At 50.0% G+C, this 12,159-nt stretch overlaps 1 protein-coding gene across 4 annotated transcripts in view; it reads right to left on the bottom strand.

Moving 5' to 3' along the window:
- ADCK1 (aarF domain containing kinase 1) overlaps window positions 1-12,159 on the bottom strand; it is a 154,541-nt gene that overhangs the window by 51,326 nt on the left and 91,056 nt on the right. Inside the window, exon 1 of one of the 4 annotated variants that reach the window (XM_064375076.1) lies at window positions 9,528-9,587. The exons of the other annotated variants lie outside the window; for them this stretch is intronic. Within the exon in view, the coding sequence (XP_064231146.1) occupies window positions 9,528-9,569 (42 nt within the window). The 5' untranslated portion in view covers window positions 9,570-9,587. Of the gene's footprint in view, window positions 1-9,527; window positions 9,588-12,159 lie in introns of those variants that run through there. 4 annotated transcript variants of the gene reach the window in all.

Raw genomic sequence — 12,159 nt, 5'->3', positions numbered from 1 at the left:
GGCCAAGACCAAAATAAGGTGACTGGAAGTCAGGATCTTCCTGAGAAACCACGCTACACCTCCTGGGGAGTTTTGCTTGGAGTGTCTTAAACACCCCCTCCAGACGCTGCAGGGTGGCCAGCCTCAGGCCCCTCAGGGGAGGGGCTCCCCAGTCACAGGATGGGGGACGGCTGAATTCTTCCAAGATGGCTCACTTTCAAATATTCCAGCCTGTTGTTCCCATACTCGGTCACGTCAGGCCGATTTTGGTTTTAGAAACTACATCACCATATCAATAATGCATCTCACAAACCCCAAACTGCCTGGCTCCAGATGTAGATGGAAGTCTGCCTCAAAGCAGGCAAGCCCAGGCCTAGATGCCAAGACCAAGCAGTTCCCTCTTAGGGCACCTGGGGCAGAACCAACTCAGGGCAGGTTACCATGGCATCAGCAGCAAACAACATCTGGCTCCTGCAGTCTTGAACTGGCCCACCCTCCACCTGGCTAGGCGCCAGGTGCCATCCACTGGCACCTGGTGAGGAGAGAAATAGGTCTCCGTCGGCACTAATGGAAGTGGTTGGAGAGAGTTTCACCCACCTTTCCCACCCCCAGCCTAAGGCAGACACAATAACTCTAGCTATCTCGGACTCTGCAAAACTCTGAAGGCTGCTTTGGGGAGAAAACCCACCACCACCTCTCAAACACCTCTGTTCGGAACCATCTGGTTCTCCCTACACCACTTTCCAGGACCTGCCCCAGATACCCCTATATCTTATCATTGCCCTACCAGCCAATACCTGTTTTTGCTGCAGTTCCCACCCATCCCCTTTAAACAGGTCTGATTTGTGACCCACCTCTTCAGGATTATTCCTGTATCTTCCAAGGTGACACCTGAGGGTGACAGCAACTTAGTGGCACATGCACACTCATTTCCTCATGGTAGTTTTAAATTATGTTCACAATGGCTGTAGTTTTAAATTATGTTCACAATGGCTGGGTATGGAGGCTGATGCCTGTAATCCCAGCACTTTGGAAGGCTGAAGCAGGAGGACTGCTTGAGGCTAGGAGTTCAAGACCAGCCTGGGCAACACAGCAAGATCCTGTTTCTACAATTAATTATTAGGGGGAAAAAGGGTGAGAAACCACTGGAGTATCCTAAGCATGGAAATGGCATGCCCTGATGGGTGTTAACAAAGCCTTTTTGGTACCAACTGGATGTTAAAAATTAATTATCTGTTCATAACAGTCAAGAAAAAAAATTAATTAATTGGCTCGGCGCAGTGGCTCACGCCTGTAATCCCAGTACTTTGGGAGGCCAAGGCAGGCAGATCACCTGAGGCCAGGAGTTCAAGCCCAGCCTGACCAACATGGAGAAACCCCGTCTATACTAAAAAATACAAAATTAGCTGAGTGTGGTGGCACAGGTCTGTAATCCTAGCTGCTCAGGAGGCTAAGGCAAGAGAATTGCTTAAACCTGGGAGGCAGAGGTTACAGTGAGCCAAGATCGTGCACTCCAGCCTGGGCAACAAGAGCAAAACTCCATCTCAAAAATGATAATAATAATAATAATTTAACTAAATAAAACATGTCCACAAATTTTTAAATACTTCTCTTTGTGAGAGGGGGCACCTGTTCCCCTCCCTTGAGTGTGAGCTGGATGGAATTAACGACTCCCTCCCAACAAAGAACACATAGAAGAAGCGACAGTGTGTGACTTCCAAGACTAAGTCCTAAAGGCCCTGTGACGAGCCTCTCACTCGCCCTTGGATTGCTTGCTCTGGGAGAAGGGAGCTGCCATGTCACAGTGACACTCGTGCAGCCTGCAGAGAGGTCCATGTGGCAAGGAACCGAGGCCTCCTGACAACAGTGAGCCGTCTTGGAAACAATCCTCCGGCCCCTGCCAGGCCTCTATAGGACTGCAACCTCATAAGAGACTCAGCCAGAGCAATCCAGTAAGTCACTCCCAAATTCCTGACCCACAGAAACTGTAAGATAACAAATGTTTACTGATTTAAGTCACTAAGTTTTGGAGGTAGGATGTGGGTGATTTGTCATGTGGCAATAGCTAATACGCCCCAAGCACACCCATGCCAGACATCACTAATCTATTCCTGATGAGTCCAGATGATGCCTTGGTATCTCAACACAGTGCTCCAGGCAGTCACTACAAATTGACCAGAATTCATATAGGAAAGGAAACCAATTTGCTATTTCCTTAGCCTAAGCCAATCAGTCAACAAATATTTACTACAGGACCATCATATGACAGAAACCATGTTAATTACATAGAGTGTACTTAACACAGTCTCTGGCCATGAGGAGACCTCCGAAGGCAACAGCCTCTCAGAAAAACACACTTGTATTTCAGCAGGGCCTGCTGGAGACAATGCACCCTGCACATTGCTGCTTCCTCCAATCCTGAAAGACATGTCCGGCAAGGTAAGAAAAGGAGACCTTTGATGTGCCAGAGGGGAGAACAGGCATCAAGGGTCTCTCTCCCTCCTCACTCCTCGTCTGGGCCTCCGCCCCACTCAACAGCTGCCCTGCCTAAGGTGGGAATACCCTCACCACCAGCTTCCCACTCAGAGCAATTTATTATAATAAAAATAATAATGGCAATAACAGCTCAAGGACACGCCGACCTTGTCTTCCATGGAGTTTGTGTTCTTTCTGGGGTTCCAAAAGACCTAACTATTGGCTCCGCAGAGCTATTAGCTATTGCTGTTGCCAAGCTGAAAAGAAAATGAAGGAGCCAGCAGCAGAACCTGAGGCCCTCTTGCCAAGGGCCAACCCCAGAAATTACAAAACTGTTCCTGCACTGAGGCTGGCGCAACGCTTGCCAATTGCTGAAGGGCCTCCTGTCACAAGGTCATCGCCCACCTGGCTCTGCCAAGGGCATCACAGGCCAGACCAGGCTTCTTTCCTCCCTCAAGATGGTGACCAGCGGCTGACAGGTAGGGAAGCAAGCAGCCAGGGACACCCATACTCCAGGACAGCTGTGTGCCGACTCTCTGAGACACACCCAACAGCTCATCAGAACAGTCCAGCCTAAGAGGCTATAAGGCTTGGTCATTCCAGTGCAAGCTCTAGGTCTATCTGCCCTGGCTTAAATCTACTGTACCTCAGTTTCCTTATCTGTCAAATGGTTATTTTAATATTGACCTCATAGAGTCGTATGAAACCACATATATAAAGGGTCTAGAACAGAGCTGATAGTATCCCCCAATAACTGCAGTAGTAGTGGGTGGCTCATGTGATGCCTCCAGTTATGAGGGCAGACAGAGTGCTACAATGAAGAGTGCTGGGCACAGAGTCAGCAGTTCCGGCCGCTCAGTCTGGTTCTGTCAATGAATGTAAGCCGCCACCCTCATTTCCCCAGAGACTGCAGTGACCTCCTCACCAGCCCACCCTATCTCTTCCAATCCAGCCTCCACATGCAGCTAGGGTGGGTTTCCCAAACATAGGCTGATCATGTCACTTCTCTCCGCATAAGTCACTTCACCAGCTTCCCAGAGCCAAAATCCTCAACACGACCCACGGGGTCTGACCTAGCCTACCTTTCCTGCCCCACCCTCCTCCCTCTGCTTCAAACACAGGACCTCGTTCAGCCGCCGGCATGCTCCCTGCGTGCACCGTGGGGCCTTTGCACATACTGTCTCCTCTGACCAACAGGCTCCCTTCCCCCACTCACTCTTCCAATCACAGCTGAACCGTCACCTCCTCAGAGAAGTCTCCCCTGCTCACATTCTCAGGGTTCATGCACCTTCCTTGAGAGTAATCACCACGGTTACACATTTACCTCAATTTATATTTGCTTAATCTCCTTCTTCTAGACTATAGACCTCTGCTTTTGCTCAGCACTGCATCAAAGGCATGTGACACCTGATGGTGCTCGGTAAGTATTTCCTAACGGATGGAGCTGAGGTTAGATTTTCAGTGTCCTCTTCAGGGAGAGGGGACTTTGGGCCCTCCGGCTGATCTAGGGAATCTGAAACACCTCCCAGAAGTGGCTACAGTTCCTTTGGGGTAGCTGAGGGAGGCTTCTGGGTGCTGGGTATCTTGAGAGCTGTGGATGAAGAGACTCTATGGAAATGTTGTGATAATAATGATTAATAAAAAGCAGATAAACACCCAGTGTTGCTGGCCAGCCTGGGAAGCCATCCATTAGAACTGTCATTCATTAGTGGTGGGGGAGGGGACAGTCCAATCAGATCTCCTCCGTTTAAGCAAACCTTCTGTAAATTGTAGGCCATGGGCACTGACATTTGATAAATTATTCTTCATAATCCACCGTTGGCTATCATAAATCTAATCTTTCAGCGTTCCCCATCTTAATAACTCCTATAGCCTCACAGGATGACATATCTATGTCCCTGCCTGTGACAGAGATCTCTGAGGTGAAAGAGACCAAGGGTTCTGGACAGAGTGCAGTATGAAGCCAGAGATCCCCAGGGCCAGGACCCAGCCCAGGCAGCTAACCCCTGAGTGATCTGGGTACTGAAGAAACGAGCCAGGCTTGAGTGTCAGAGTCCAAGTACTTGTGCCCCATCACAGCTGAGAGACGTGGTACCAGGAGATCAGACCCAGGCAAGCCGGGCCCTGCACCCACCACCGCAGGCCTGCCCACATGAAAACCCATCACCTCCTCCTTGAATTTGAGCTTGGGTCCATACTAGGGAATGTCAGGACATCCTTGCCCTGCACAGACTGAATGCTCAACCATGGGTAGTTCCTTACATCTGGGTAAGGTCTGGTGCCTTCAAAGTGCTCATATGTAATTCTCAAGCCTCTCTTGAGTTAGAGGAGATATTATTGCCTACATTTTATAGAGAATATATTCACTAAAGGTCATTCATTTATCTATCCAACAAATGTTTACTAAGTGACTAATATGTGCAGGGCACTGTGCTAGTCACTGGGCATTTGAGGAGTGAGTCCAAAGTGGGTACAGCCACCACCCTCTGGAGTTGCTGCTGGAACTTAAAAGTCAAGGGAAAAAGATAGAAACTAATCACATAGGCCAGGTGCGGTGGCTTGCATCTGTAATCGCAGCACTTTGGGAGGCCGAGGCAGGCAGATCACGAGGTCAGGTGTTAGAGATCAGCCTGCCCAATATGGTGAAACCCCACCCCTACTAAAAATACAAAAATCATCCAGGCATGGTGGCGCGCACCTGTAGTCCCAGCTACTCAGGAGGCTGAGGCAGAAGAATCACTTGAACCCCGGAGGCGGAGACTGCAGTGAGTCAGACTACACCACTGAACTCCAGCCTGGGCGACAGAGGGAGACTCTGTCTCAAAACAAACAAACAAAACCCCACATAATTACAAATAAAATTTAAATGGCCAACTCTGACAAGTGCGATGAAGAGAGAGCTGGCACCGTAAGAACCTATGCTCAGGGGCTGAACCTGGTCAGGGAGAGCAGAGAGAGCTTCTCTTAGGAGATGATAAAGAGCTGAAGTCTGAAGGCTGAGGAGCCAGTTAACCAGCTGAAGAAAGGAAGAAGCTGGCCGGGTACGGTATCTCAACACCTGTAATCCCAGCACTTTGGAAGGCCAAGACAGGAAGCTTGAGGCCAGGATTTCAAAACCAGCCTGCGCAACATAATGAGACCCCATCTCTTCAAAACAAATAAAAACTTAACCAGGCATGGTGGCACACACCTGTAGTCCCAGCTATTTGGGAGGCTGAAGCACGAGAATCATTTGAACCCAGAAGGTGGAAAAGCCTTCCAAGCAAAGGGAACAGCATATGTGAACCACGAATAAAAGGAATGAGATACAGAGACAGGAGAGAGCCAGATATACAAAGGCCAGCACCTTCCCAGACTTGCTTTCACCATTTCCCCCATGGGAAGGGATCCCCATCCACAGATCCTGCCACTGAGGTGAACACCTAGCCACAAAGGCTCACATTCATTTCTGATGAGGGCCATGAATTGTAAAACCTGACAGGATCACCCTCACAAAACCCCAAAGGCCTTTCCAACAACCCTCAGTTCTTCCTACATCCACAAAGCACAGCACCCTTCGCTTACAGCAGCTCCATTTGCTATCAGGACACATGTCCTGGGCCTCAAGAGGTAGCAAAATGCCACACAGCAAATGAGTCCAAGCTATGCTGCTTGCCTCAGAGCCAAACAAGTGCATACCAAAGCCCTTTGTGTTTTTGTTTTTGAGACAAAGTCTTACCGTGTTGCCCAGGATGGAGTGCAGTGGCATGATCTTGGCTCACTGCAGCCTCTGCCTCCAAGGGTCAAGCAATTCTCTTGCCTCAGCCTCTCAAGTAGCTGGAACTACAGGTGTATACCACCACACCCGGCTAATTTTTGTATTTTTAGTAGAGATGGGGTTTCACCACGTTGGCCAGGCTGGTTTCAAACTCCTGACCTCAGTGATCTGCCCACCTTGGCCTCACAAAGTGCTGGGATTACAGGCGTGAGCCACTGCGCCCAGCCCCAAAGTTCTTTGTATATGTAAGGAGGCTGCACCCAGTAAGAAGCTTTCTGGATTCACTTGGCATATGATACTAGCAGTGCCCAGGAATTTTAAAGGCAGATAAACCCAGGCCCCATGGCTCTACTGGGGAGACAAAGCCCACACTTGGGGGAATTGCGGGGGGTGGTGATCAACATACTCTCCTGTCTCAGCCCAGCAAGCAGAGCAGTGATTAAGAACACCAGCACTGGGGTCAGCAACCCAACCCTCTCTGCCGTGGTAGAGCTGTGATTTACTGGGGCACATGCCCATTCACTGACATGTTGACTATGGCTGTGCTTGTGCCACCACAACAGAGGTAAGCAGTTGTGACAGAGAGATGGTATGGCCTACAACATCCGAAACATTTATTACCTGACCCTGTGGTAGACAGAAAATGAGGCCCCCAAAGATGTTCAACTTATGTGGCAAAAGATACTTTGTGGGTGTGCCAAAGGCAAGGCTCCTGAGGTAGAAAGATGAAGCCGGATTATGAACCAGGCCCAGTATCAACCCAAGAATCCTTACAAGAGGGAGGTAGGAGGGCCAGAATTAGAGAAAGAGATGTAATGACAGTTGCAGAGGTGACAGGGTGGAAAAGGAAGAGAGCAACTGGAGGATGCTACACTGCTGGCTGTAAAGATGAAGGAAGGGGCCACAGCCAAGGGAGGCAGGTGGCTTCTAGAAGCCGGAAAAGGCAAGAAAAGGGAATCTCCCCTAGATCCTCTAGAAGGAATACAGTCCAGTCACCACCTTAATTTTCAGACTGCTGGCCTGCAGGATGATAAGACAATAAATGTGTGTTGACTGAAGCCACGTGATGTGTGGTAATTTGTGACAGTAGCCAATAGGAGCCTCATACAGGCCCTTTACAAACTTTACGGACCAGTGATTGGAGCACTAGTGTCATGCGCTGAGTGGAAGTCCATTTTTAGTCTTTTGCTGTATTTCCCAGGGTAGCGGTGGGGCTGGAAAGCTGGGGAATGAGACGAGGGGAACACAGGCCAAGTGTGAACCCCAAGATGTGAGACCAGAAAGGGGAACATCACAGCTTCCTAGTTCTGCCATGCAAGGTGAGGACACCTGAAACCAGCCCCTGTTTCCCTCCCAGGCTGCCTCCTTGACGTCATTCCTTCCCAGCACCAGGGCAACGTGCTAAGCTCTGCTCAGTTGAAGCGACATCCTCCTCTCTTCCCGAGGAGCCCAGTTTCCTCTGCCACTTCACACGCAGGCAACAGTCCATAGTTCACACCCAGCAGCGGGGCCTGGCCCAGACTCTCATCGCCATGAGGACTTCACAGCTGACGTGCAGGAGCAGCTCCAGCTGTTGAAATAACAGTCTCTCCATCCACAAACCCAGTGACAGGGAAATGCACTCACACCCCAGAGTCTCATTAGATCCGGATGCTGAGGATTTTTTTTTTTTTTTAATATCTAGAAACCAGGGGCCATAGGCTGTTCAGCCTCTCAATGCTGAACCCACATTGCTCAATGCCACCTGCCAGCGTTCTGACCACAACCCATCCCCTCCTACCCAGAGGAAAGAGGGGGAAATTATGCAAATTCCAGTGTTGTAGAAAATTCCTTCCCCAACTGCCAGCAGGATGACCTGCTAACACCCCCCACTGTCCATGCCAGCACTGGGGAGGTGAATGTGGCACCTTCCCCTCCTCCACTCCCTCCATGTAACCTATCCTTGAGTCCTGTGGTTTCTGTCTGCAAATATGTCAGTCCTCTCCTCTCCACCTGCCTATGTCCAAGCCCCCATGCCCTCTTGCCTGGATGACCATAACAGCCCCATAACTGGACTTCCAGTGAGTTCCACTCATGTTCCCCAACCCAGCCTCAGACCCCCTCAGCACACCCAGCTCAGCTCTCCAGTTCAGGGTCTCAGTCTACCCTACTGCCACCAAGCCCCTCCTGTCCCTGGACAGACCCAAGCTCTTTCCCACCCTGAGGTCTCTGCGTTCTTGTTCTCCCTGTTCCATCCACCCGTCCCTTAACCATCCTCTGGTCTCAGCTTCAATACCACAACCTCACTGCAGTCACGCAAATGCCATGAGGAAAAGTCTAGGGCACTTTATCACAGGTGTTACTAAAGCTTTATTTTTCTCCTCACACATTTTACAGCTGCTACTCTCCTATAAATAGATCAGAGTCCCCTGATGGTAGCTTCTTCACCCACATAACCCCTGGAGCCAGCACATAGAAGTGCAATAAATACATGCAAAGTCAAACAATGAATGCAAAAATGATTGGTGAAGTCCCAGCAGGGAGAGGGGCCACACAGAGTCCACACACAGTAGCCCCTGCCTGTGGACATCCAAGCCATCCAGGCCCAGCCCCTGTCCCACCTCAGCCTGGGAGGCACAGACCTCCCTTGTCTGGCCTCAAGGCTCAGACCCCACCCTCAGGTGACACCATAAAGGACATCCTCAGTCCTGCCCCAAAGGCCTTCTCCATGCCTTTCTGTACATTCTCCTCTGGACCACACTGAAGTCCTGCTCACCTCTCCCCTCCTCCAGAAAGCCCCATCCACCCCTCCTACAACCCTATTTGTGGATTCCAAGAATGCCCAAATGCTGTAGCCCAAACCTCGGATAACTTTCTCTCTTCTTGTGCTGACCTCTTTCAAAGTTAAGTCTATAACTCTTTCTGTACCTAAAATGCAAGCTCCTCAGAGGCATCAGGGTGGGTGTGATGAATAAAGAGAACTCAGGCAAAGCAGCCTGTGCAGTTCCTTCCTCCAACCCTCTTGCCCCATTTGTACCACCGTGGAAAGAGTTCTGCACTCTCAGTAAGGGTACGGGGGAGGGGGCAGTCTAGTCCCACAGTCCCACCTCAGCTGCCACCCAGCTGTGGGACCTCAGCAAAGTCACCTCACCTTGGGTCTTATCCTCACTTGTAAAAGAAGAGTAATAATTCTGGTTAGCCTTTCTAATGCCATGAACCTGTAACTCCTACCTTCCATCCTAATGGTAGCCCAGTGTATTAGTCTGCTCTCACACTGCTAATAAAGACATACCCAAGGCTGGGAAATTTATAAAGAAAACAGGTTTAATTGACTTACAGTTCTGCGTGGCTGGGGAGGCCTCAGAAAACTTACAACCATGGCAGAAGGGGAAGCAAACACTTCCTTCTTCACATGGTGGCAGGAAGGAGAAGAATGAGTGCCCAGTGAAGGGGGAAGCCCCTTATAAAACCATCAGATCACGCGAGAACTCACTCACTATCACAAGAACAGGATCGGGGAGCTATAATTCAAGATGAGATTCGGGTGGGGACACAGCCAAAGCATATCACCCAGCATCATCCCAGTCAACCTCCACACACACACAAGTGCACACATTCAAACACAGGTACACACACAAGTCCAGTTCTCCAGCTGGGGTCAGGCTACACTGCCTGGTTGGAGACATACACACGTAGGCGCACACACATACACACACACACACACACACACACGCACTCATGTACATGCCAGCAGTTGCTGAGGCTTCCCTTCCAAGGCAGCACAGGCAAGGCCACTGATGAGCTCCCCTCAAACAGGGCCTCCCATGGCATAAATCACCAAGGAGGGCTGGCCTGGGAAATGGGCTTGTTTCTGAAGCTCCATGAATAAAGAAGCAGGCACAGCTGGCCTATTCATAATCAGCATAAAAAATTGATTAGCCCTTTGCAGATTAAACATTATTGTTTTAACAGTGAACATAAATCAGCTAGACATAGAAGGCTCGGCTCCCTCTGCTGCCAAGTGGCAGCAGCAGGTAGAAAGCGGTGGGGAGGAGATGAGGGATAAGAGACTACCTATTGGTTACAGGGTACCCTGCTCAGGCGACAGGTGCACTAAATCTCAGAATCGCCACTAAAGAACTTACCCATGTAACTAAAAACCACCTGTACCCTAAAAACTATTAAAATAAAAATTAAAACTTTTTTAAAAGCAGTGGGGAGGCCAGGCACAGTGGCTCACACCTACAATCCCAGCACTTTGGGAGGTCAAGGCCAGCAGGTCACCTGAGGTCAGGAGTTCAAGACCAGCCTGGCCAACATGATAAAACCCTGCCTCTACTAAAAATACAAAAATTAGCCAAGCATGGTGGCAGGCACCTGTAATCCCAGCTACTCAGGAGGCTGGGGCAGGAGAACTGTTTGAACCCGGGAGGTGGCGGTTGCAATAAACTGAGATCGCAGCACTGTAGAGCAAAACTCCATCTCAAAAAAAAAAAATAGGAGTGGGTAGAGGGGAACTTGGGGCAGCAGAGCGAGAAGATCCAGCTCTAAGGGGGCAGGTGGGATTGCAAGAGGGCAGCCCCACTCTCCCCCAAGACCAGCCTCCTGCCTGAGAGCACAGAGGGGCAGTACCTTTCCCAGGGGTGAGACAGAAAAGCCTAACACCCCACTTTCCCATTTTTCAAGAACCTCCTTGGCCATCTTATGGCTGGCTTTTGAGGAACACAGGTCAGAGTCCAGCCTGGAGCGGAAGGCAAGATGTGGGATCAGAGGAAATGTGCTGGCCCCGCCCAGCCTCACAGACAGGTCTCCAGGGTCGCTCACCTCCTAGAAGCAGCCTGTGTAACTGAATCGTGTGTGTCTCTGGAGTTGGGCGACACTCAAGCTCAGTTCCTGGCTCCTGAGGTCCTGCTGTGTGACCCTGAGGAAGTTACTTAACATCTCTGAGTCTCAGTTTCTATGTCTGGAAGTAATGGACAAGGGATGCCAATCTCGTTGAGCTGTTCTAAGGACTAGATGAGACCATGTGTTTGAAAACATCTAATTCATGTCCAGGACAAAGGAAACGCTAAATATTCAGTTCCTTGACCTGCAAGGGTTCCTCATCTGTCTGCCCTGCCTCCTGCTTGGCAATGCTGACAGAAGGCATAAGCTGCTAGGATGAGAAAGCTTTGTGAAAAGCACAGGACCCTTTGCAAAGAGCCATGGAACACCAGGATTAGAAGCCTGGGTTCCGAAGCCAGCCCTGACTCTGCTCACACTCTCTGACTGACTCAGGCACAAGACCTAACATGTCTGGCCTCAGTTTGCACCTCTGTGAAATAGGAATGATAAAAACAGTACTTCCCCTCACAGGGCAGTTGTGAGGCTTATATGAGATGATGCTGGCCTAGCCCTGCCAGTGCCCCACCTGTTCCCCTCCGATCTCCCCCTTCCAGCTCCTGCATGACCCCTAGGATCTGTGTCTGTGCCTAGGACTTCCTGGGACTTCCAAGTCTCAGGCAGTATCAGCCCCCAGAAGCAGCTGTCAGTTAAAGAAGTCAGGGCCAGACGTGGTAGCTCACACCTGTAATCCCAGTACTTTGGGAGGTAGGCAGATCGCCTGAGGCCAGGAGGTTGAGACCAGCCTGGCCAACATGGGCAAGTCCTGTCTCTACAAAAAATACAAAAATCAGCTGGGCATGGTGGCATGTGCCTGTAATCCCAGCTACTTGGGAGGCTGAGGCGGGATAATCGCTTGAACCAGGGAGGCAGAAGTTACAGTGAACAGAGACCACACCACTGTATTCCAGCCTAGGTGACGGAGAGAGATTCTGTCTCAAAAAAAAAAAAAAAAAAAAAAAAAAAAGTTATAACTTAATCAAGATAGAAAAAAAGTTAGTAAGTTGGTGTATGAATGAATATCCTACCTTGGTCCTTGGGTGGGATGGGTAAAAGGTGCGTATTTGACACCATTTCCCAGTCTGCTG

The sequence above is a fragment of the Aotus nancymaae genome, unplaced genomic scaffold, assembly GCF_030222135.1.
Source record: "Aotus nancymaae isolate 86718 unplaced genomic scaffold, 86718_ANA_hifiasm-v0.15.2.pri h1tg000011l, whole genome shotgun sequence".
Lineage (NCBI taxonomy): Eukaryota > Metazoa > Chordata > Mammalia > Primates > Aotidae > Aotus > Aotus nancymaae.
The sequence above is the reverse complement of the archived record's forward strand: the minus strand, read 5'-3'. Positions and strand labels throughout refer to the sequence as shown.